This window comes from Coturnix japonica, chromosome 1 (assembly GCF_054131305.1).
Source record: "Coturnix japonica strain WE chromosome 1, WE-NBRP24, whole genome shotgun sequence".
NCBI classification, from domain to species: Eukaryota; Metazoa; Chordata; class Aves; order Galliformes; family Phasianidae; genus Coturnix; species Coturnix japonica.
Window position 1 is genome coordinate 44,272,882 of NC_140663.1, and position 21,317 is coordinate 44,294,198.

A 21,317-nucleotide genomic window follows, 5' to 3' on the forward strand; every position below is an offset into this window, starting at 1 on the left:
AAAAAAAAAGTGGATAGACAGATCAACTGTACAGTTGTGAGTAGCAGTGAAAATTCATGCATATAACATAGGATTGTGATACACACTGGTGTCGTTCTGCTGCTCCAAAGTCATATCACAATACTGTGTTTCATGGAAATAATATTTTCTCCCGACAAAACAATTTTTGTATTTATATCTTAGTTGCATAAACTTTTGGTTTGTGTAATTTTTTTAATGGTTCTTGTGTTTATGGTTTTTTTTACTTGCTTTTCTTTCTATTTAGGCTAAAATCACTCGATTGACAAAGCGGTTTGGAGCTGCCAAGGAGGACATGAAAAAAAAACAGGAAGTGAGAACTGCATTTTCTGTATTTGTATTTCTGAGCTAACCTAAGCCTTGTATTGAGGAAATTTTATACACAGAAATATGTGACCAGTTATTTGACTAAAAGTGAGCCATATTTACCAATGAAGTCTTCAAGATCCGTTTGGTATTTCTCATTTGCACAGAAGGTCCTTTATACGTTGATAGTGTGAAAGCATCTTAAATTATATATAAGAAAACGTAATTTACTTCAATACGAAGAGTACAGGATGAATCTCAGCTTTTAGGGATGGGGTGAGGGGAAGAGAGGAATGAATACAAACAAGAGCATTCCTCTGTCTAGAATATATATTTTGGATTAGTTACTATGATGAAGAGGATGCTAAAAATTCATAAAAGTTCAAAAAGAAATATTGATTCTTGTGCAATAAAATCCTAAAGACAAGAGGCCTGTAGAGAGAGGTAGGTAGGACCAAATAGCTTCTGGAGGTTTGCAAAACGTGTCAAGTTCCCTTAAGGTTTTGGCTCCTGAAAACATAAAGCTCACGTAGAAAGGAATCTACATGGAGTACAGTTAAACCGCAAGTTTGCAAGCTAATGTAGTTGTTTTGTTTTTCTTTGTATTTTTGTTTCTTTTTTAGAATACACTAAACCCATCTCCGTCCTCAGGAAAAGCAGCAAGTAGCACTGCAAATGCAAACAATCTGACCTACCGGTGAGCAAAGCACATCACTACAATCATGTTGAAATTCAGAATAGGGCAGTTGCAGCACCTCATGTAATGCATGATCATCCCTTATTTGATTGTTGTTGTTTTTTTTTTTTAATTAAAGTGTTCTTCCTTCAGTGCTGTTTAACTGTAAAATTCAATTTTTACTCACAGAATTCACAAATGGACAGTATAGAATCCATTCCTAGGTAAACAATGTGTTGTTTTAACAGTTAAAGATTATAGAAGTCTAACAAGAAAATTCTCTTGACGAAACGCAAACTCAATGCAAACACTTGAAAATTTTAATAAGTAGTTCTGTGAGTGTTGTGGGTTTTTTTCTTTCTTTGTTTTAGTTTTTTAGTAGAAGAATATATAGAGTTAATTTGCTTGTGGGGGCAGAAGAAAAATCTGATTATAAAATTAATGAAACTAATAGCTATGCACTATTTCCCCCCCCCCCCCCCCCCCGTCATTATATCTGTTGAGAAGTGCTAACTGAATATTCTTTCTATAGAAATATCACCACAGTGAGGCAGATGCTGGAATCAAAAAGAAATGTAGGAGATAGTAAACCAGCAACAGTTCAAGCCCCTGTGAATGCAGGTGAGAAAATGCCTATGGACTTTATAAATTAAGTTCATGAAAGTGTTATTGCTTTCTATTAATTAGGTTACTAAACAGACCAAAATTATTTTGTAGAAATTCTTCATTCCTGACATAATTACTTTTAGCTGCCTACCACAGTCCCATTTTAGAATGGAATGAAATCATTCAGTTGGAAAGGACCTTCAGAAATCATCTAGGCCAACTGCCTGACCTCCTGAGGGCTAACAAATGATTAAAGCGTATTATTAAGGATTTTGTTGAAATGTTTAACATTGACAGGCAAGGGACATCAACCACCTCTGCAGGTAGACTCTTCCAGTGCTTGACCACCTTCACAATGAAGACATTTTTCCTTACTTGTAGCCTGAGCCTCCGCACTACAGCTTTACACCATTCCCATACGTCCTGTCCTCAGTTACCATAAAGAAGAGACCAGCACCTCCCTGTCTACTATTTCTCGTCAGGAAGTCTTTTAGAGCAATGAGATCACCTCCAACTGTCCTCAGCCTTTCCTTATAACTTCCAGCCATTTTATCATCTTTGTTCTTTCCTCTAGATGGCATTTATGATGAATTTATGTTTGTGTAATGTGCTTACTAGGCAAGGCAGAAAATACATTGGTGCAGCCAACCAGAACATGTGGGCAAATTAAACGCTACAGCAGACTACTTGCCTGGATAAGGCAGAAAAACACAAAAGTTTCTCCTCTGCTGAGAAGTGAAGCATATGGCTCACAGGCCATTTTATTGCACTTGACTATAGTAGTATGCTGATTATCATTTTCTCTGAGTAGTGACTATAAAAATTGAGTGGGGAACTAAGGGAAGTCACAAGCTTCATTTCTTAAAGGAGCTGTTGACAAATGTTATTCCAGTACTGGAGTTTTATAAGGAATTTAAAATGAAATCCACAATTAATTAAATTTGTTTATCAACACTATCTTCAGTTTTAAAATTGTGTTTACTTAAAACTGATATGTTTTGGGGTTTTTTTTTAGAACCAGAACATGGTAGGAATATAATGGCTATATGTAGTATATTATTCTCCTGATCTTCACATTTAATCCCAAAATTTTGTTGCATAAAAGCAGATGCATTTTAATCACATTAATCCTTGATTTCACTGTGACGTTCTGGATACAATGTCCTACCAACACAGAGCAAGTTAGTCAATTTGATTTAGTTTTCCTTTTTGTGTGTTTTCCAAAGGACCAGTTGCTCTACTATTTCTGTAGCAAGTGTTTTTAAAATGCTGTACTTTGTGTATTTTTATCAATTAAATCTCAGCTCCTCAAGCCTCTTCGTCTTAATTGTTTGTAATTTTTGTTATTTGTATACAGTTATTTCAAATAGAAATATGGTGTGGACTGTCTTAAACTAGACCATTGAATGTCACAGTGTACAACAGAAAAAAGAGCACATGTAGCCTTTCTTTGAAAAAAATGTAATCATTTGCCAGAATTTTTCATTTGTTGTGTTGGTGTGGATCTACCCACTTGGTTCAAATGCTGTTTTTGTGTTTGCGTGTAGCACCAGCTTCCAGTCTTGCTGCTCCTCAGACACCTTCCAGTGGACTTCCTAAGCCTCAGACTCCAGTGACCTCCAGCCCTTTGACAACAACTGTTATTTCCACGCCTAACACAACGCCCGTTGTAGGCACAAGCCAAGTGCCCAGTGGCAGCACTCAGCCAGTGTCTGTTTCATTGCAGCCTTTGCCTGTAATTCTGCACGTGCCTGTTGCAGTATCATCCCAGCCTCAGCTCCTTCAAGGCCCCACAGGAACTTTGGTCACTAACCAGCAGTCAGGCAGCGTTGAATTTATATCTGTACAAAGCTCATCTGCAGTTGGTAGCCTTACCAAAACTGCAGTATCTTTGGCATCTACTAACACAACTAAACCAAATAACAGCCCATCTGTGTCCAGTCCTGCTGTTCAGAGAAACTCTCCAGCCAGTGCTGGATCTGTACGGACAACATTAGCTGTACAAGCAGTTTCAACTACACATCCTGTTGCGCAAACCACAAGGACTTCTTTACCCACAGTGGGTACTTCAGGACTTAATAATTCTACCAGCAGTCGAGGTCCCATATATATGAAGATTCCCCTCTCTGGATTTAATAGTACAGCTCCTACTGAACCACCCACCATTACAGCGCCCAGAGTTGGTAAGTTATGCTTGAATGTTTACACTAGGAAAGGAAAACCACTGTCAAAAGGAAACATAATATTCTACTCCCGTGGAAGTTTTTGTTTTACTGAAATGTATCTTCTGAGTGGCCTTACTGTTGAAATTATCAGGATCAAAATCATCTGTTACAATGTTTAGCCATTGTTGAAAATCATATCTAATTAGGAGTTAACAGTGTGACTCTGTAAGCTTTGTTTTCTTTAGAACTTGATTTACATTATTCCTAGCATGAAATCAAATACTTCTAATTCTAACAGTTTCATATTTTATGAAAGATATATCTATAAACTATATATATTTTAATGTAGCTTCCTGAAATTATCTGATAGCCTTTCCTAAGAAAAGAAAGTATATTCATTGACTTAATTTTCAAAACACTTAAACAAAATGGGAAAAAAACCCACAACATAGTATTAATCTAATTCCAAAGAATTAGGTTTAAAGGCTCTTAATTTAAAGCACAAGAAAAGTTCAGATGTGTTATTTAGCTGAGATATTTTAAAACGTTTTCTCTCCATTTTCTGACATGTCATGACATATCTCTGCAGTTTTGAAATTAGATACATTGAAATTTTTTTTGTAGGTCAAGATTTTCTTAGTGGTCTTGTGTTGGAATCATAGCCAAGACTTTTCTAATTGGCACAGTAGGAGTTAGGAGTAATTCAAGCAGAGCTCAACATTACAAACATTACAATTAGTTTTATTTCATCATCCCATTTCTAAGATACATGTCCAAATATGTTTTCTATCAAAGCAAAAGTTATACACTTTGCATTATTGTTTACCTCTAAGGCTAGTATGATTATGTAATACATCAGAAAGAGAGCTATGAAATGTGTTGTTTTCTACAGTTCACATAGCCTTTGTGTATACCAAGTGGTATTCACCAGAACTGAAACACTGCTTTGAGCCAGCACAGTTGCTGCTAAGCTCTGATTAAAATGTAAGGAAATATGGAGGAAGAATTTTGATTTGAACGTTTACATCAAATATTCATCTTCTGCTTAGGTTGCTAGAATAGGTATGTGTTCAGTTGAGCAAATAAGAATACTGTCCCTGCGCAGCTTGCCTCATTTACATATTTTCCACTCTAACCATACATTAGTCAAGTTTCATGTGAATATGTTGAACAACGGAGTTTTTTTTTTCAGCCTAACATCTTGTCTGTTTACATATAGAAGCAGGAAAGATTGGGATTATGTTTTCTCCTCTAGATAACTGAGGGAATTGCCCATAAAATATTTGAAATGCACGGTCAGATGTTCAAGGAAGGGAATTAATATTACTTCTAGACTGAAAAATGCCATTTTGCTTTTTTTTTCCTGTTTCCTCTTAAAAATGTTATTATGCAAGCTTGAATACTTGTAGCTGGAAATGAGAACTGAAAAATAAGGAACATTTAGTATCAAACAACTTCAGTTGTTGCCTTTAAATTTGTAGAGTGGATTAGCTATATTTAGTTTAGAATCGAATAGATATTGCAAATGAATCAATTTCTTGACCCCTCAGAAAACCAGACAAGCAGGCCACCAACAGATTCTTCAGCAAACAAGAGAACAGCTGAGGGAACAACACAGGTAGGTTGTTGATTATATTTCTGTTTAAATTTCTGAAGTTACAATCCACAGGTGATAAGTTTTTTACCCTCATTGCTTATAATGAAACAACCTCAGGCTGTGGGTGTTTTTTTGTTGTTGTGGGGTTTTTTACTCATTTGTGTATTTCTCTGTTGTTTTTCCCCATTCTTTCTAGTTTGTGTCTGTTTGTATTTTTCCTCTGATCTAGAGAATTACTGGGAGTGTGAGCTCCTCATAATCTTTTCAGAAGTTTTACATTGTGTTTTCCATGTGTGTTAGTAATTCTGGAGAAATCTAAAGATGTACCTCATGCAACAAAGCCAACATATGAAAAAAAACCCTACTTAGTTTTTGCCTACAGGTCTTGAACTTAAAGCTAAAAGTACTTTGCAAATTATTGCAGCTCTCTCATTTTTACACTAATCCAGAAGTTATTAAGAAATAGTTATTGCTATGCATCTTTGAGAAAGAAAGAAAGAAAAAAAGTTCTTCAGGAATAACTACTTCATAATAAAGGAAAACTTGCAGTACTTCTGGATTCTTCTAAAATTTTTTGGACTTGCTTTGAAATTTTAAGGTTAAATTTAAGGTATTCAGAATTATTTTTAGTTAAGTTTCTTTCCATGTACAGATATTTCACAAAGCACTTCACACATACATTTACTAAGGGGAATAAACTTTCTTCTAGCCAAAATTTCCACATTTAATTGTTTTTCAAGGTGCAGATAAAACAATTATGTTTCAAAGCAAAAAGAAGGTATACTGGACAAGATTCAGTTTTTCACTTTCTGCCTAAATAGCCTAGTAAATAGCCTAGTAAAGTTAGGGCGGGCCATTAACACCTCGTTGCGCCCTATTGATTCAGAGGGGGAGGAGGAGAAGATTCAACAGGAGGCAGATGATCGAGAGAAGACAAAAGAAGGAGACTAAGTAGAAGTAGAAGAAAAACAAAAGGCCTCATTAGCTGAGGAGAAAACCCCATTATTAGCCCCGTTACAGATTTCGTGGGCTCCCTTCATGGGACACTTGAAGTGGGGGGAGGATGATTCGGGAGGGCTCTGGGGTATGGGGGGGGCGAGGGTTTATCTATTTTCCGGAGGAGAAACCGCCGGGGCTGGTAACGGACGCGGCTGTCCCTGTTCAGCAGCCTGTGTTTTCCGCTATGCCACCCCCGTACCATCAAGAAAAGGTCTCTGAGGAAACAGAGAGGAGAGGGGAAGCAGAACGGCGTGGCGCCAGGGAGTCCTCGACTAGCGAGGAGGAGGATGACAATGGAACAGAGTTAACGCAGATAAAAAAGCTGTCAGCCTCAGGTAGTGAGGCATCCTCGGGCTCTCAAAGTAAAGCGAGCGATCGGGATCTGGGGAGGGAAGCAGCCGAGGCTGCTGAACGCTGGACCATCAAGGCACAAGAAAGCATTCTGACCGGATGCGATCTGATCCCTGAGATAAATGCCCGTAGATTGTGTTGTTCGGTGCTGGTGGGGCGGGGAGCTGGGGGTCTCCTGGTCTGCATACACATTGTTGGTTTGTTGATCCCATATGACCCTGGAGTTTCTGGTGGATACTGGTGCAGACGTTGCCACACTCCCATTGTGATCGTGGCCTGGAGAGTGGCCGCTGGAGCCAACGGTGCCGTTTGTGGGAGGGGTGGTCTGGACGACGTTACGCACTGTGTGTGAGTCCCGTCTGTTCAGGCACGGTAAAGTCACTAGGCAGCCTTGATTTGTCGCCGGATCGGGAGGCGACACTGAGTAATCAAGTATTTGTTTAGTAAGATGCTGCAGTAGTGCCAGCAGTGGTGTAATAAATAAATTCACAAAATATAGAAGCCATGCAGTTAGTGTAGAAAGAGTTGGCTCTTTAGCAAATGGAAATAAGCATCCCCTCAATTTTTTATTTAATTTATAAATTTAAATAACTCAGCTCAGTCATTTAGAGTCCTGGTTGCTAATGAAAAGTCATAAAAACTCCAAGACCTGCACTAAGTTTCTGTATACTTCTGTTCCATAGCTCACTTCAGGACTGAACAAGACACTTCTTACTGAACCACATCTTAAGAAATTTTCTTAGTAAACTGATTTCCCCCCCCATTTTAGTGATTTACTTGGAATCAGTTCTGTTACAAAAACCATAAAGATACTGGTTCTTGTTTTATCAAGTGCTTTATGAAGGCTAATTACAACAGCCTTGAAGAGGACTGGCAGTTAGGCTCACACCGACTATGTTCTTGGGGGAGGAACACCCTGGAAGAACTGCGGTTCAACAGGATCAATAGGGCTTTTAGGTTTGAGAGCAGTATGTCCTTCAGGGACTAAAGTCACAAAACTAGTGCCAGATGGCATGCTATGCTTAGGAGATAGGATTTTGCTTTGTTTTACAACATGATTTCTAGAAGAGGTTCAGACAACAGATAATAATTCTTTTATGACTTGGGATCTTGCTATTTAGGTAATTGAGCATGTTACTCTCCATTATATCTGACTAAGACCTGTGGTGAACTTCTGCAGCTCCCCAGTAGTGTTTAATAGAAGAGTCAGAGTGATGGCCTGCCGCTGCCATAATTTTCTCCAGGCCCCAGTCCCGCTTCACACAGTAGCTGGGTGGTGGTAGTTCGGAGAGAATGATTGGTGTATCGCTGAGAAAGCCTGGCTGCCATGCTTATCCTGGGCATCATTGCACCCAAGTAGTTCACACCCATTGGTTCTCTTTTGTACCAAAAGGCTGTTCTTTCATTTGCTCTGCTGTTAACTTTAAAGGATGCAGGTAAAAGGCTGGAGGCTCCAGAGGCAACTTAGATAAATAAAGCTCCAAGGAAAAAACAGGACAGTTTGGGTCCCCTGGCATATCATACATTTTACCCATTTTATGAGGATCTTCTCCATTTTTTCCTTTAACAGGATACCTAAACATAGCATAACAACGCCTGTTCTTGTCCTTCTCAACAACAAAAGCATCTGGAGCCAGATCTCTCAAAATTTCCCTCCCTCGTTTGGTAAAGTGCAACTGCAAATCAAACCACACCTTGTTGACGAGTGCCACAGGACTGTGCAATCCTAGTACACCAGACAGTTTTATCTTCACCCTCAGAGAACTGAGGGTGAAGAAAGGGGTGTACAAGCTCTGGAAACAAGGCTGTGTCACCCGGGAAGAATACAGGGATGCCGTCCGAACTTGCAGACGTGGGATCAGGAAAGCGAAGGCGCAGGCAGAACTGAACTTAGCGAGGGACGTGAAAAACAATAAGAAAACCTTCTACAGGTACACTGGCCAGAAGAGACAGGCCAAAATGGGCGTACCTACTCTGGTAAATTTAAAAGGAGAACTGGCTTCAACAGATGAAGAGAAAGCTGAGGTGCTGAATGAGTTCTTCACCTCGGTCTTCACTGGTGGCCAGGATTCTAGTCTTTTTCACGTCCCTAAGTCTTGCACCCCCATACCTCTATGTGGGGACCAAGGAGGTAAATCCCTCCCCACTGTAAGGGTAGAGCAAGTCCCAGAGTGCCTCCTTAGACTGAATGAGTATGTCTATGGGGCCAGATGGCATGCATCCCAGGGTCCTGAAGGAGCTGGCTGAGGTGGTTGCTGAGCCGCTCTCCATTATATTTGAGAAGTCGTGGCTGTCAGGTGAGGTCCCGGATGATTGGAGGAAGGGTCACGTCACTCCCATTTACAAGAAGGGGAGCAGGGAGGACCCGGGGAACTACAGGCCAGTGAGTCTCACCTCCGTGCCTGGGAAGATTATGGAACAGATCCTCCTGGACAACATGCTTGATCACATAAAGAACGAGCATGTGATCCGAGACAGCCAGCATGGCTTCACCAGGGGAAGGTCATGCTTAACTTATCTTGTGGCCTTCTATGATGGAGTGACGGCGATGGTGGATGAAGGGAAGGCGACCGATGTCATTTACCTGGACCTGAGCAAGGCCTTTGACATGGTCCCCCATCACATCCTCATCTCCAAATTGGAGGGAGGTGGATTTGATGGGTGGACAACTAGATGGATAAGCAATTGGTTGAAAGGCCGCAGACAGAGGGTGGTGGTCAATGGCTCTATGTCCAGGTGGAGGTCGGTAACGAGCGGTGTCCCTCAAGGGTCTGTCTTGGGACCGGTGCTCTTTAACATCTTTATTAATGACATCGAGGAGGGAATGGAGTGCACCCTCAGCAAGTTTGCTGATGACACCAAGCTGAGTGGTGCAGTCGATACAGTGGAGGGAACGGATGCCATTCAGAGGGACCTTGACAGGCTGGAAAGCTGGGCTCGGGTGAACCTAATGAGGTTCAACACGGCAAAGTGCAAGGTTTTGCACTTGGGCCGGAAGAACCCCAGGCACCTGTACAGGCTGGGAGGAGTGGTCCTTGAGAGCAGCTCGGCAGAAAAAGACCTAGGGGTCCTGATAGATGAGAAACTTAACATGAGCCAGCAGTGCGCTCTGGCAGCCCGGAAAGCAAATGGGATCCTGGGCTCCATCAGGAGAGGGGTGGTCAGCAGGGATAGGGAGGTGATCGTCCCTCTCTACTCTGCTCTTGTGAGGCCCCATCTGGAGTACTGTGTCCAGGTGTGGAGCCCTCAGTACCAAAAAGACATGGAGATTTTGGAAAGGGTCCAGAGGAGGGCCACGAAGATGATCAGGGGGCTGGAGCACCTCCCCTATGAGGACAGGCTGAGGGAGTTGGGTTTGTTCAGCCTGGAGAAGAGAAGGTTGCGGGGTGACCTCATTGCAGCCTTTCAGTACCTGAAGGGAACTTACTCCCAGGAGGGGAGTAAACTCTTCGAAAGGGCTGATAATAGCAGGACACGGGGAAATGGTTTTAAGTTGAAGGAGGGAAGATTTAGGTTGGATGTTAGGGGAAAGTTCTTTACTAGAAGAGTGGTTAGGTCCTGGAACAGGCTGCCCAGTGAGGTTGTGGATGCCCCGTCCTTGGAGGTGTTCAAGACCAGGTTGGATGGGGCCCTGGGCAACCTGATCTAGTAAAGGCGTATGTTTGGTGGCCCTGCTAGGCAGGGGGGTTGGAACTACATGATCCTTGAGGTCCCTTCCAACCCGGGTAATTCTGTGATTCTGTGATCTTACGCAAGTCATCAGCAGCTATAGGAGGATGGTGGTGAGTTTCATCCTTTCCCTGGATGCGCAGCATCCTCAGCATACTCACAAATACCATATTTGCACTAGCAAACTCTTTGTCCTTCATTAAGCAAATCTGACGATTATAAGGTGGCATTTTGAGATGCCAGTTTAAGCCAGCACGCATTGACTTGTAGCTTGCCACACTGTAGGTATTTCCATCATGATTCCTTATTTAGCAATAAAACTCTTAAAATATTGAGTTCACTTACTGGAACCAATTCAAAGCTAGGATCCTTGCCATTTTTGGCCAGCCATTGCTTTAATAGGTTAGCTGCCCAGCCAGTCTGTTTGTGGGTGTTTTTGATGCTCTTAGCATCTTCTTCCTCTTCCTCAAAGCCAAAGAGGACATCCTCGGGGAAGTTAAAATTCATCTGTGCTGCTTCTACTGCTTCTTTATTTTCTGACGATGCCTCTTCCTGTTTCAACTGCTTTTCAAAACAATTGATCAAAGTTGTACCATCAAATATGCCACAGGTATACGGCACACAGCGAACTACTTTTTGTTCTGAGAGCTGTGAAGTGCAGAGTAATACATAATATTTTGGATATTACATAAAAAAAAGCAGGTGGCATTAACTGGATTTTTCAAATGACACAGTATGTCAGTTTTACGTCCCATTAGTCAATTAGAATGCATCTGGTCTTTTTTTTTTTTAAATTAACCATGGCATTACAAATGCTTTAACCGATTCAACTGGAAATAAACCTAGAGACATACACCAAAAGACTGAAAACCGGAAAGCATCTTGTATCTTGTTTCCTTCCGGTTCCTTCCATTTTGCTAACCTTCCATTGCTAAATACTGCTGACACACAAGCTTTTTTGCTAAAATCTTTTCTGGGTTTCAGACTCTACCAAAGATGAAAAAATTCAAAATATACATCTTACACTGAAAATGTAAAATCGGCTCCCCCTTGGCCGATCCAGTTAACTTTCTTTAGAGCGCCAAGGGGGTGGTAGCGGCTTCTGTACCTCTTTGTCCCCTGCGAATGCCCGCTCAAAAAGCTCCTTGCTGGCTTTCTCTAATGCCGACGGACTCACATAGTGAGCAACTTCGTCAGCCAGACCTCTCTGCATCATCCACTTAATAACTGGATCGAGGTCCTCATCATGTACTTCACACCACACCCGTGAAGCCATCCCCCACAGCATACTCACCCCATGTCCCATAATCAGAACTATAATGGAGTTGCTGTCACACACACACACGGTCCGGACCAGACTTACCACATCACGCTCGGGGTCACCAATTGTTGCCTCCCGATCCGGCGACAAGTCAAGGCTGCCTAGTGACTTTACCGTGCCTCCGCGCACGGGGGACAGACGGGACTCGCACACAGTGCGTAACGCTGAAAGTACAAGTTGAATGCCTCGCAACAAACCCTATATAGTGGTACAGGTCACCACCCCTGGCAGACCGTCGTGACCTCCCTGACTCCACCCCAGGTGCACGCAGGCACCACCCACCCAATATGCAACATCTCCCCCCTCTTTATCATCTGTATGCAACATCTCCCCCCTGAACTGCAATATTTTGATAATTGCATACTGCCTGGGTTAGTATAGTCAGAGTTAGCAGGAAGCAGCTTGGATGTATAGTTTTGCTGTGCTACTATTTCTGCCTTTTCAGTCTCCCTCTGCTTATTGCTCCAAAAGGAATGCCTGCAGTGATGTAGGAGAGGGGGCATCTTTGTTTGTGGTAGTCTCTGAACTTCCAGCTTTTCCCTGTTTAAACAGAAATTTAAAGGTTGCAACTCAATCCCAGTCATTTTGCCAAAGGCCATTTCCGTGCCTCAGGTCATAGGATTGTATCTCTGAAGACACGGCAAGCACTTTTAATTTATTACAGTATATGTTGTTGTTAGGGGCAAAAGGATTTTTAATTATATAACAGATCTTTATAATAGTTTAAAAGTATTTTATTATGAATCCCAATTATAAATGCAGAAGTTAAAATATTCTATGTAATATTTTATATAGCTGTAAGGGAATCTATTAAAGTAACTTATTAACATCTTGACATAATGTCACAGTGTGTAAGTCTGAATGATGGTGGGTATGTTAAAAATGGTGGCTATGGAATCAGTCTGAGTTATATTTATTAAATCCAAGTTGGGCAAAGAGTCTTTTCTTGCCTGCTCTACGCTCTGGGTGTACTTTACCCTTTTGTGGAGTAGATATTTTTCAGATTAAATTTAATCTGTGTGATTCACCTTTTTTGCTAATGTTATTTTAAACAAAAAATCCACCAGTGTCCAATCCATTTCCTATTGTTTGTGACATACCTTGATTTCTTTAGTTCTCTTCAGTTGAAGGTATTTCTCTGGCTATTGGACAGGAAATGTATCTGGCAAAGTGCATTTATAACTTCTTTTTTCCCTTTATTTGCAATGTATAACAAACTTTGTGAATGTCTATTGGGAAACAGTGTGAACAAAGGGGACATACCAGCTTACAAAGTATTAGCAGCTATTAATTCTACACTGTTGATGAAAATGTGTTTCATAGTTTTGTCACTGAAAATAAATGTGTAATAATATATGTAAAATGGGATACTTGATTTTTTTCTGAACATGCAGTGGTGTTTCTGCTATTTAAAATTCAACTAGCTCTCATCTGTAAGGTGGAACCTTTACCTGAGACTAATTTGAACTCTAAATTCTTAAGATGTTAGGAGTTTAAAGATCATGCAAGAATGAATTAGCTAGATTATTTTTTTTTTCCTTAAAACAGCCATTTAATTCAGCTATATGATGTCCTCTGGGGAATTTTTCAGATGCTTTTTTTTAATTCATTATTACAGAGGTTGTCTTTCCTTGAGATTATACCTGTGTTATTTAAACCAGCCCCTAGCTACTGAGAGCAGCTTTCAGTAAGGACCTGTAGTTGTGTTTCAGTTGTGTACTCCAATTTGTCAGTTTGGGCCAAAAAAAATAATAATCAAGAGGTTTATTGAGATGTTAAAACTGTTGGTGTCATTACACCATGCACAAATAATAACTATTAAAAGTTTTATTAAACCAAAACATGCTATAATTAAAATACATGTAATGATTAGTAATATGATTGCTGTCCAGCGTGGCCATCCCACATAATATTGTTTTGAAACTTTCAGTGGGCTTTGGGGAAAGGAGGTAGACCTTAAGAGAGTAGGAGCCAGTAAAGAGACGTATGTGCAAGTGTCTGTTTACTGTATACCCTTTAACTGTTTGATTAAAGAAGCAATCACAGCAGTACACAAATGTTTAAGCATTACATCAATTGGTCCTTTATAGTTTTTATTTTGGAGTTACGTTAACCACTAAAAACATCTTTCTGCCAAAGAGTGTTTCAGTTATGTTTCTTGATTTAAGTTTCTTACTGGTGGGTGTGGCAGAGCTGATGTCTGATCTTTGCAACAAAGAAATGAGAGAGTATAGAACGTATTGACATTACTAAGACAGATTGCTTGGTTTTTCCATATTTGATTTGTTATTCCATGGAAAGCATTGCAAAGTATGGAATAAGGGTAAGGGGAATGGTCTGGTAAATGCAACGTGTAAAATGTCTGCTGAGAGTGAGTTTTTGCTCACTTAAGCAACCACACTATCAAAACAAGTATTGCAGCCCTGTGAAATTTTGTTTGTGCAAAGTACAAACTAGGTACACTGCTAGCTTATTGCATTATCATTTATATTGTGGAAAGGTGCAACAAATGCATTGGACAAATAAATTTTCATGACAGCTTTGTAAGAGTTGTTGTTAGAGTCACTATATTGGAATTGATAAGGGTTAAGAAGTGAGAAGTTTGAAGCCATCTGTAACAGAATTGTACTCATGAATGTACTAAAAAAAAGTTTTCCATAGCTACTTAACCTGTGCTTGAAATCTGCGGATTTGTACATGGGTGTAAGTTTTGTTTTTATCCGTACACTCGGTATAACCACTACACATAAGCTATTTCTGTAACGTATTTTTAACATCACTTCTCATAATTCTAAATTGGTTTTGCTATTATATAACGCCTTGGTGCGTCACATACAGCTGTGGTGGTTCATGACACGTCAGTTTTATGACTCCCAGAATCTTTTTCAGTTTTGGTGATCTAGAAAGTATTAATGATAAAATTTTCTGCGCTTTGTTAGTGTGCCACAAATAATCTTCAGGATTTTGAGTTTTATTATCCTAGAGTTAATTTTTGTTGTTTTGATTTTTTTTTTTTCTGTTTATCACCTTAACTTGCTGGAATGTTCCTTTATGAAAAGCAGGTGGCATTACAATATGCAGCACTGTTATTTCAGTGTGATTAATTGACCCATGGCGATATATAATACAAAATAATTAAAAAAAAAAAAAAAAGAAAGAAAGAAAGTCTTGAATAGAGAAGTTCGTATTCAGAATACCAGAATTCACGTTTTGGTATGTGCATGTTTGCCTGTGTTTGTGTGGTGTTACGTAAAATGGTGTAACAGGTAACCTTTTTTTGTGTAGAGATTTTCTATTCAGATATCTCTTTCCCAGCTTTGTCAGTAGTTTGCTATTGACACGTATGCTGTGATGTTCAACCGCTTCTATTTTGGTAAAATTTTATGATTGTTATCATGATAGAATATGTTCCATTCTTTTCTCATCATCATCTGCCATATGTGTTTTGGTCTTTTGCCTTTAAATTCAGTTTCCATCCTTGTATTTGTTTTCTTAGTGGAAATGGAGTTACTTTTTTTTTCCTCTCCTGATTTAACCCAGCTAAGCACAACATAGCCATTAGCTCACTCCCTCCAAGTGGGAGAGAACTGGGAGAAAAAATAAAATAGAACTAATGGGTTGAACTATAAATAAGGCGGTATAGTAAGGAAGAAAAGGGAGGAAAAAAGAATGGCAGTGGTGACTGCATGTGTGTAGTGTGCTGTGTGGCCTGCACTCTGCTGCCAGAGGAAGTGAAAAAAATGCATTGGTGATATCAGGTGTGGCGTTCCATTTAGCTGCTTTTCATTCCAGTTTGTATTGAAGCTCTAGCATGTCCAGCATGGCAGCACTCAGCAGTGGTGTGACTTCATTTGAGCCACAATAGTCTCAACTGTTAGCCTCCACTTCTCCACTAGACCTTTCCTCCGGCTATATGGGCTCTTAGAGGATAAACAAGTCTTGCTGATTACTCCTTGGTTTTAGTATACAGCTATATTTAGGATATAGCTATATATTTAGTATATAGCTATATATATATAGCTATATTTCCTCCCTTAAGCAGAACACCTAATACCAGAGACACTAGTCCATACAGGTGGGGAGTAGGACATAGTGTCTTTGAATTGCTAGCACTCCTGGGACAGTTTCTTCACAACTAAACACGGGCCCGTATGGAAGAAGATAAATTTTCTTCATATTGTCAGAGTAGGCTGGCCACTTTATCCATTGATTTTTTTGTCATCTTTCCAGGTCAGTACTGCCTGTATGTTGGCATGCAGTGATGGTGCACTCTGTGTGCATTTCTGCCACATTAGTCATAAGTGCTTAACGTCATATAGATCTTGGGGTAACTTCACTGTCTGGGTTAATATTATAGCTTACTTTAAGCACAGCTAATACACTTGAGTATTGATTTTCTTTACGGTGGTCCACTTGCCCAGGTAACCTACCAGATCTTTCTTGAAGGGGTATCTTTCTTACATGGCTGACAAAAGTCACCTCCATAGGATGAAGGCTTGTCCCGCTTTTCCAATCACTTTGTCAAGCAGTGTTGAGAGGTATGACAACCTCTGATTTGGGACTTAAAAGGTTTAACTCAGATATTTGAAGGCAAATTTATGGTTTTGTTTTTGCTTTCACAAATTACATGAAAAATCTGCTCAGCATTAAAATATATTTATCCTCCATACCTGCCAAGTTAATCACTTGGGTGGATTATTTGGCATACAACCAAAGCTCAAGGTAATTCCATATTGTTAAGTTTTATAGGTGTAGACATAATACTGTGAATTGAAGAAACTACAGCAGAGGATGTGAAATTTGAAAGATATTCTTTGAAGAGCATGCTTTTCAAGATGTGTGATTCCTTCTGCTTGTGGCTGGCTTTTTTGAGGGAAAATGCATAGTGCTGAATAATGAAGTAGCATTATAGAAGACTCATGCAGTCTAGTACTTGAAGCAGTTCATGCTTAGCTGCTCCTTGGCTTGTAATTCTTGTTTCTTGTCTTTCCCTCCTGCTTTCTTTTTTCACCTGTGTTTCTGCTTTTAGTCATACCTTGTAACCCTTCTTCATTCAGTTCACCTTGTGTTTCGCTTCTGAACTCCAACATATGTTAATTTGCATGAATCTTCCTAGACAGATCAGTACTGATCTATGAAGTTTTCAGTTACAGGATACGTTGCTTTTATGCAAAACATCTTAGTTGCAAATGGAAGTTCAGTGACAGGTGAAGCATAAAGATGTGACTATATTAAAATTATGAAGTCAGTAAGAGATGGTCTTGTATTTTTTTTATCCTCTTTTTAAATTTTTGTCACATTTATCTGTGAAATCTGACATTTGATAGTAGGATTTCCTCACCTCTCCTCCCCCAAAAAATAAATTGTTGAAGAATATGTTTGAACTGAAAATTCTGTTCACTTTCTAGTTACTCTTTTAGAATGAGTTCTATATTTTAGCAATTGCAGAAGATAACTGCAGAAATAAATGTATAAGAAGTATTTCAAACCTAATCAGGAAATAGATGCTGGATACAGATTTGTCATGTAAAATCTGATTTTAAATAGATGCAAATGCTATTATTAACTAGCTTATATTTTTATTTTAAGTTTGAAAGCCATATTTGCACTGTTAAAGCATACAGGTGCCAACAAATTTCTTTGACTAATTATTACTTCAGGCTTAATTGTTTAATGTGTTGCCTGCAAACACCTACTTACTTCTATCAACTATTCTTCTGTGTCTGTTAAATCTGTGTTCCTGTTTCGTTGTCGCTGGAAACATAGATGAGAACTTGGTCAGTGCTGGTCTTGCAGGTCTTCGGTGTTCTGACAACAAGCACATAAAATTAACGCTTACTTTCTTGAGGTATATGATGTTGTTTTGCTTTCTGCAAGATTGCTACACTTCCATCTGGTATATGTGAGCAGAAAAAGATTAAAACTAAGGCAGGACAGATGCAGTTGTGGTTAACTGGATGCTCAGGTCTTGCTTTGCCCATTTGTGCTTGTACAAAGCTACCTTGTCAGCTCTGGATAAAACAGGTCCAAATCAGATGTGTGAATGACAGCTTTCTGGAGCACTTCCTCTTATTCACAGATTAATGACGTGTAAGCTGGTACAGATGATGGAAAAGGCAGCATGGGAATTAAAGTTTTTTTTAAGCCTCAGTATAAACTTATTATGTCACAAGTACTAGAAACTACACAGATACTACTGTCAACAGGTTTTTGTGCAGCTGATTTCTGTCACTTGGGAGACTTAACATTCTAGTTCTGACAAAGAGAAAAGGTGGTTTCAGAGGTTTTGGGTTTGTTGGCTGCAGTTTTGTTTCCTTTAATAAAAGAAAATTGTTAGTTTTACTGACATGTTCCAAGTAGATACAGATCACTTTATCTTATGTCAGTTATTTAGTTTCAGTTTACTATAGGCCGCTGACTCTTCTGTTACTCAGACTTGGTAGGCAAAATATGAAATAAGGCACCATACATATGTTTGAAATGGTTTTAACTATTCCACTAGTGTCATTGTCCTGAGGGAAAAGGTGTTATAGTTGTATCATCTTGTTCTTCAGTTGAGATCAGGTGGAACATGTTCAGTTCTTGATATTCCTGTATTTGGAGAAAGCTGGAAACTCACAGCTGATCAAAATGCTTTTCTGTGCTATTATTTTCTGACTTAGTGCTTGCTGAAGTATAATATTAGGAGCTGAAAAACTTATTTTCTTACTTCAGATATTTACCTAAATGAGAAGGTGGTTCATACGTGTCTGGAAGTCCATTGCTACACTTCATTTCACAAGTGCCACAAACCTTATTAAGCTGGTTCATGGTTTTGCTCTGAGTGGCTTGTATAACTCTCCTTTTCTCACATAAAACAGGGCAGTCCGTTCCTCAAAATCCCCTTCCCTTCATTTTGCAGGGGTAAGAGCAGTTGTTTGTTTCTAGCCTTTCCTCAAATATGTTTCTATTATAAAATAGAGCTTTTGCAAATCCCTGTAGGAAAAAAAAAAAAAAAGAAGAAAGAAATAAAAATCCAGAGATAATTTTTTACTAAAATAGACATGATATTTAAGGTTGATTCCTTTTTGGTAGTTGGGCATAGGACATTATTACTTGTTTCTGGCAGGGGTGATTTAAAATGGTTCCATTCATAGGTCTTAGCCATTCATGTGTTAAGCAAAAACGCTCCAGAAACACCTAATAAGTGATAACTCTGTCAGGTCATGGAGATGTCTAACTTCCCTACAAGGAAATGTAAACCAGCCTTCCAATCTCTAATTCCCCATTCTTCCTAAATCTCCTACTGTTCTCTGTCCTGGATTTGAGAGCCCCACAAGAATATGAAAACTATGCAAATCCTACAGAATGTAGAAATGGTGCCTACTCCTCCTCTTAAATGTTGACTGATATTTTGAATAGCCAAAGTTCTGACCTTTATGGCAGGCATAATCAGCAGTCTGTTCTGTGAAGGAGTACCCTGACAACACCATACCCTTCTACATACTTTTACTGGGAGACACAACATGCATCACTTTCAGCATTTCAGGTTTCCTTATAATTTTCCTATAGCCCTAGACTTCATTCACAGTAGATGCGTGGCAGGTGAATTAAAGGAATGTAGCTCTGTGGAGTGAAGACTTCATGGTGTGCTGTGTGTGGAGTGCAATTTCCACTTGTTTTAAATGGAGTGTATGCTGTGGAGGTGGGATTGGGGGTTGTACAAGAGAACACCATACAAAACTGTCCTTCAGGTCCACAATTTTAGTACAGGTTGTGGAAGGAACTGTAACAACTTTTTCTTACCAAGGAGATTTCTGCCTGTATTGTTCTGTAGAAAAACTTGAATAGTGTGGTTAACTCAAAGGTCTTGTCTTCTGAAAACTGTGTTCTTGAGGAATAATTGGCTGAGTGGATTGTTTGTTTACTGCTGCATAACTGGAGACTCTGACCTCCCCGACACACTAAAATCAAAACTTCATGCAATATTGGAAATTCAAAGAACTGTCTCAACTGACATGGTTAAGTAGGGCTTCAAAACAGTTTCATAAAGAGTATTTTTCTCCAGGGATTTGAATTTTTTTGTTGAAGAAGAATTGAAGGAAATTACTTCAGACAAATAGATTCTGTGGTGGGAGAAGAATGAATAGCTTAGTGATAGTTTCTCCACTTCCTCCCAGATCTCCCTCCTCTTTTTCAGTCCTAGCAAAGAAAACCATCATTTAAAATGCATGTCACTGATTGGGAAGACTATCAATTTGGAGTGAAATTCCTCTTGATTTTATGCTGATCAAGTAGTTATCGGTTATTTGAAGGTGGCATTTATTGTAAGCTCCAAGTGGTTAAATCAGGTCATCACATGAAGAAAACTGAAGCTGGAAGGTCTTTGAAATAGAAATCACTCAACAGAAGAATTGCATGATTAATAGATCTGAAAGATGTTTCCCTGTGTAGAGAAAAAAAGTATCCCTGCAGAAGTCACTTCCGTCATCTTGGAACTTGAGTACTTTGATGTTCTTCACGTTTTATATCATCCAAGTTATTAGCAGTATTTCATCAATGGCAGCGTCAGAACTTCAGCAGAAACTCTGTTATAATCTAAATACATAATGATCATTCATGTCAGGTGCTCCAAATCCAATGACCAGTAATTCAGAGACCACTTTCATTTGTATTTTGTGATGCCTCTTTTCTCCCTCCTCAGAGCTTTACTCGTATGAGAACTGTCTTTAAGACTTCATTGAAGGCTTCACTTCATGCTAGTTAAAGTTCATAAAGCAGATAATCTCATACTTGGGATTTTGCATCTGTCCCTATTAGACCACACAGTGACATCTGAATCTTCCTAGACTTTATCATGCTGGCTGTGTGTGGCTGATAATTTCGCTATTTTTCATATTAATTATTCAATGATTAAAATTGTTTTGCTAACTCTTGTTTTTCCCAAGGAATCTACTTTACTGCAATCTGTAAATCAGTAGCAGTTCAGTCCAACATCAAATGATCATCTCTTCTACAAAACCAAATTTTGATTCAAGTTTAAGATATCAGATATTCACGTCATTCCACATATGCTCTAGAAAGCTTTTTTAAAAGCCCAGAGAAATCTAGGATTTTTCCCCCACTATTTATTCCATCAGCTAAATAAAAAGGTTGGTCATACCTGTAAACAGTCTAGAAAATCAAGGGATCTGTTGATCCAGAAGATATATCTTGTTTGATGGCCCACAGGGTTTTTATCACATTTAGCCTTCTCAGATTACTTTATCTTCTCTAAAAAGGTAGACACACAAGCGGTTTTATAGGTAAGATGACAGAATACTGAAATGTATGGTAATTGATAAAGTACTATAAATAAGTTAAAAGCTGGAAACTGTTGGAATTTTCTGATGGCTTTTGATGACCTATTTTATCAGCATACAGGTTGCATAAGAGGTTTTTGAACTCTGAAGTCATTGTCACTGTAGGCTTGTAGGCTGAATTATCTCAAGATGAGTAATACATTGTCCTACATTGTCCCAGTGGCTATTGTGTCAAAAGATTATACTGCCTTAAAGGAAAGCACAATTTGATTAAAATATTACAAGGGTCATAATTGAAAAATAATTATACCATTTTGTTAATTTATTT

The 21,317-nt window shown here is 39.2% G+C and overlaps 1 protein-coding gene across 20 annotated transcripts in view; it reads left to right on the top strand.

The window, feature by feature from the left end:
- ATF7IP (activating transcription factor 7 interacting protein) overlaps window positions 1–21,317 on the top strand; it is a 93,037-nt gene that overhangs the window by 57,154 nt on the left and 14,566 nt on the right. For 18 of the 20 annotated variants that reach the window (XM_085539142.1, XM_015861874.3, XM_085539161.1 and 15 more), the window contains 5 exons: window positions 266–331; window positions 948–1,021; window positions 1,533–1,621; window positions 3,154–3,789; window positions 5,322–5,389. In XM_085539142.1, coding sequence (XP_085395268.1) covers window positions 266–331; window positions 948–1,021; window positions 1,533–1,621; window positions 3,154–3,789; window positions 5,322–5,389 — 933 coding nt within the window. Of the gene's footprint in view, window positions 1–265; window positions 332–947; window positions 1,022–1,532; window positions 1,622–1,987; window positions 3,790–5,321; window positions 5,390–8,288; window positions 19,003–21,317 lie in introns of those variants that run through there. The other 2 variants (XM_085539192.1, XM_085539202.1) reach the window with 2 other exon arrangements.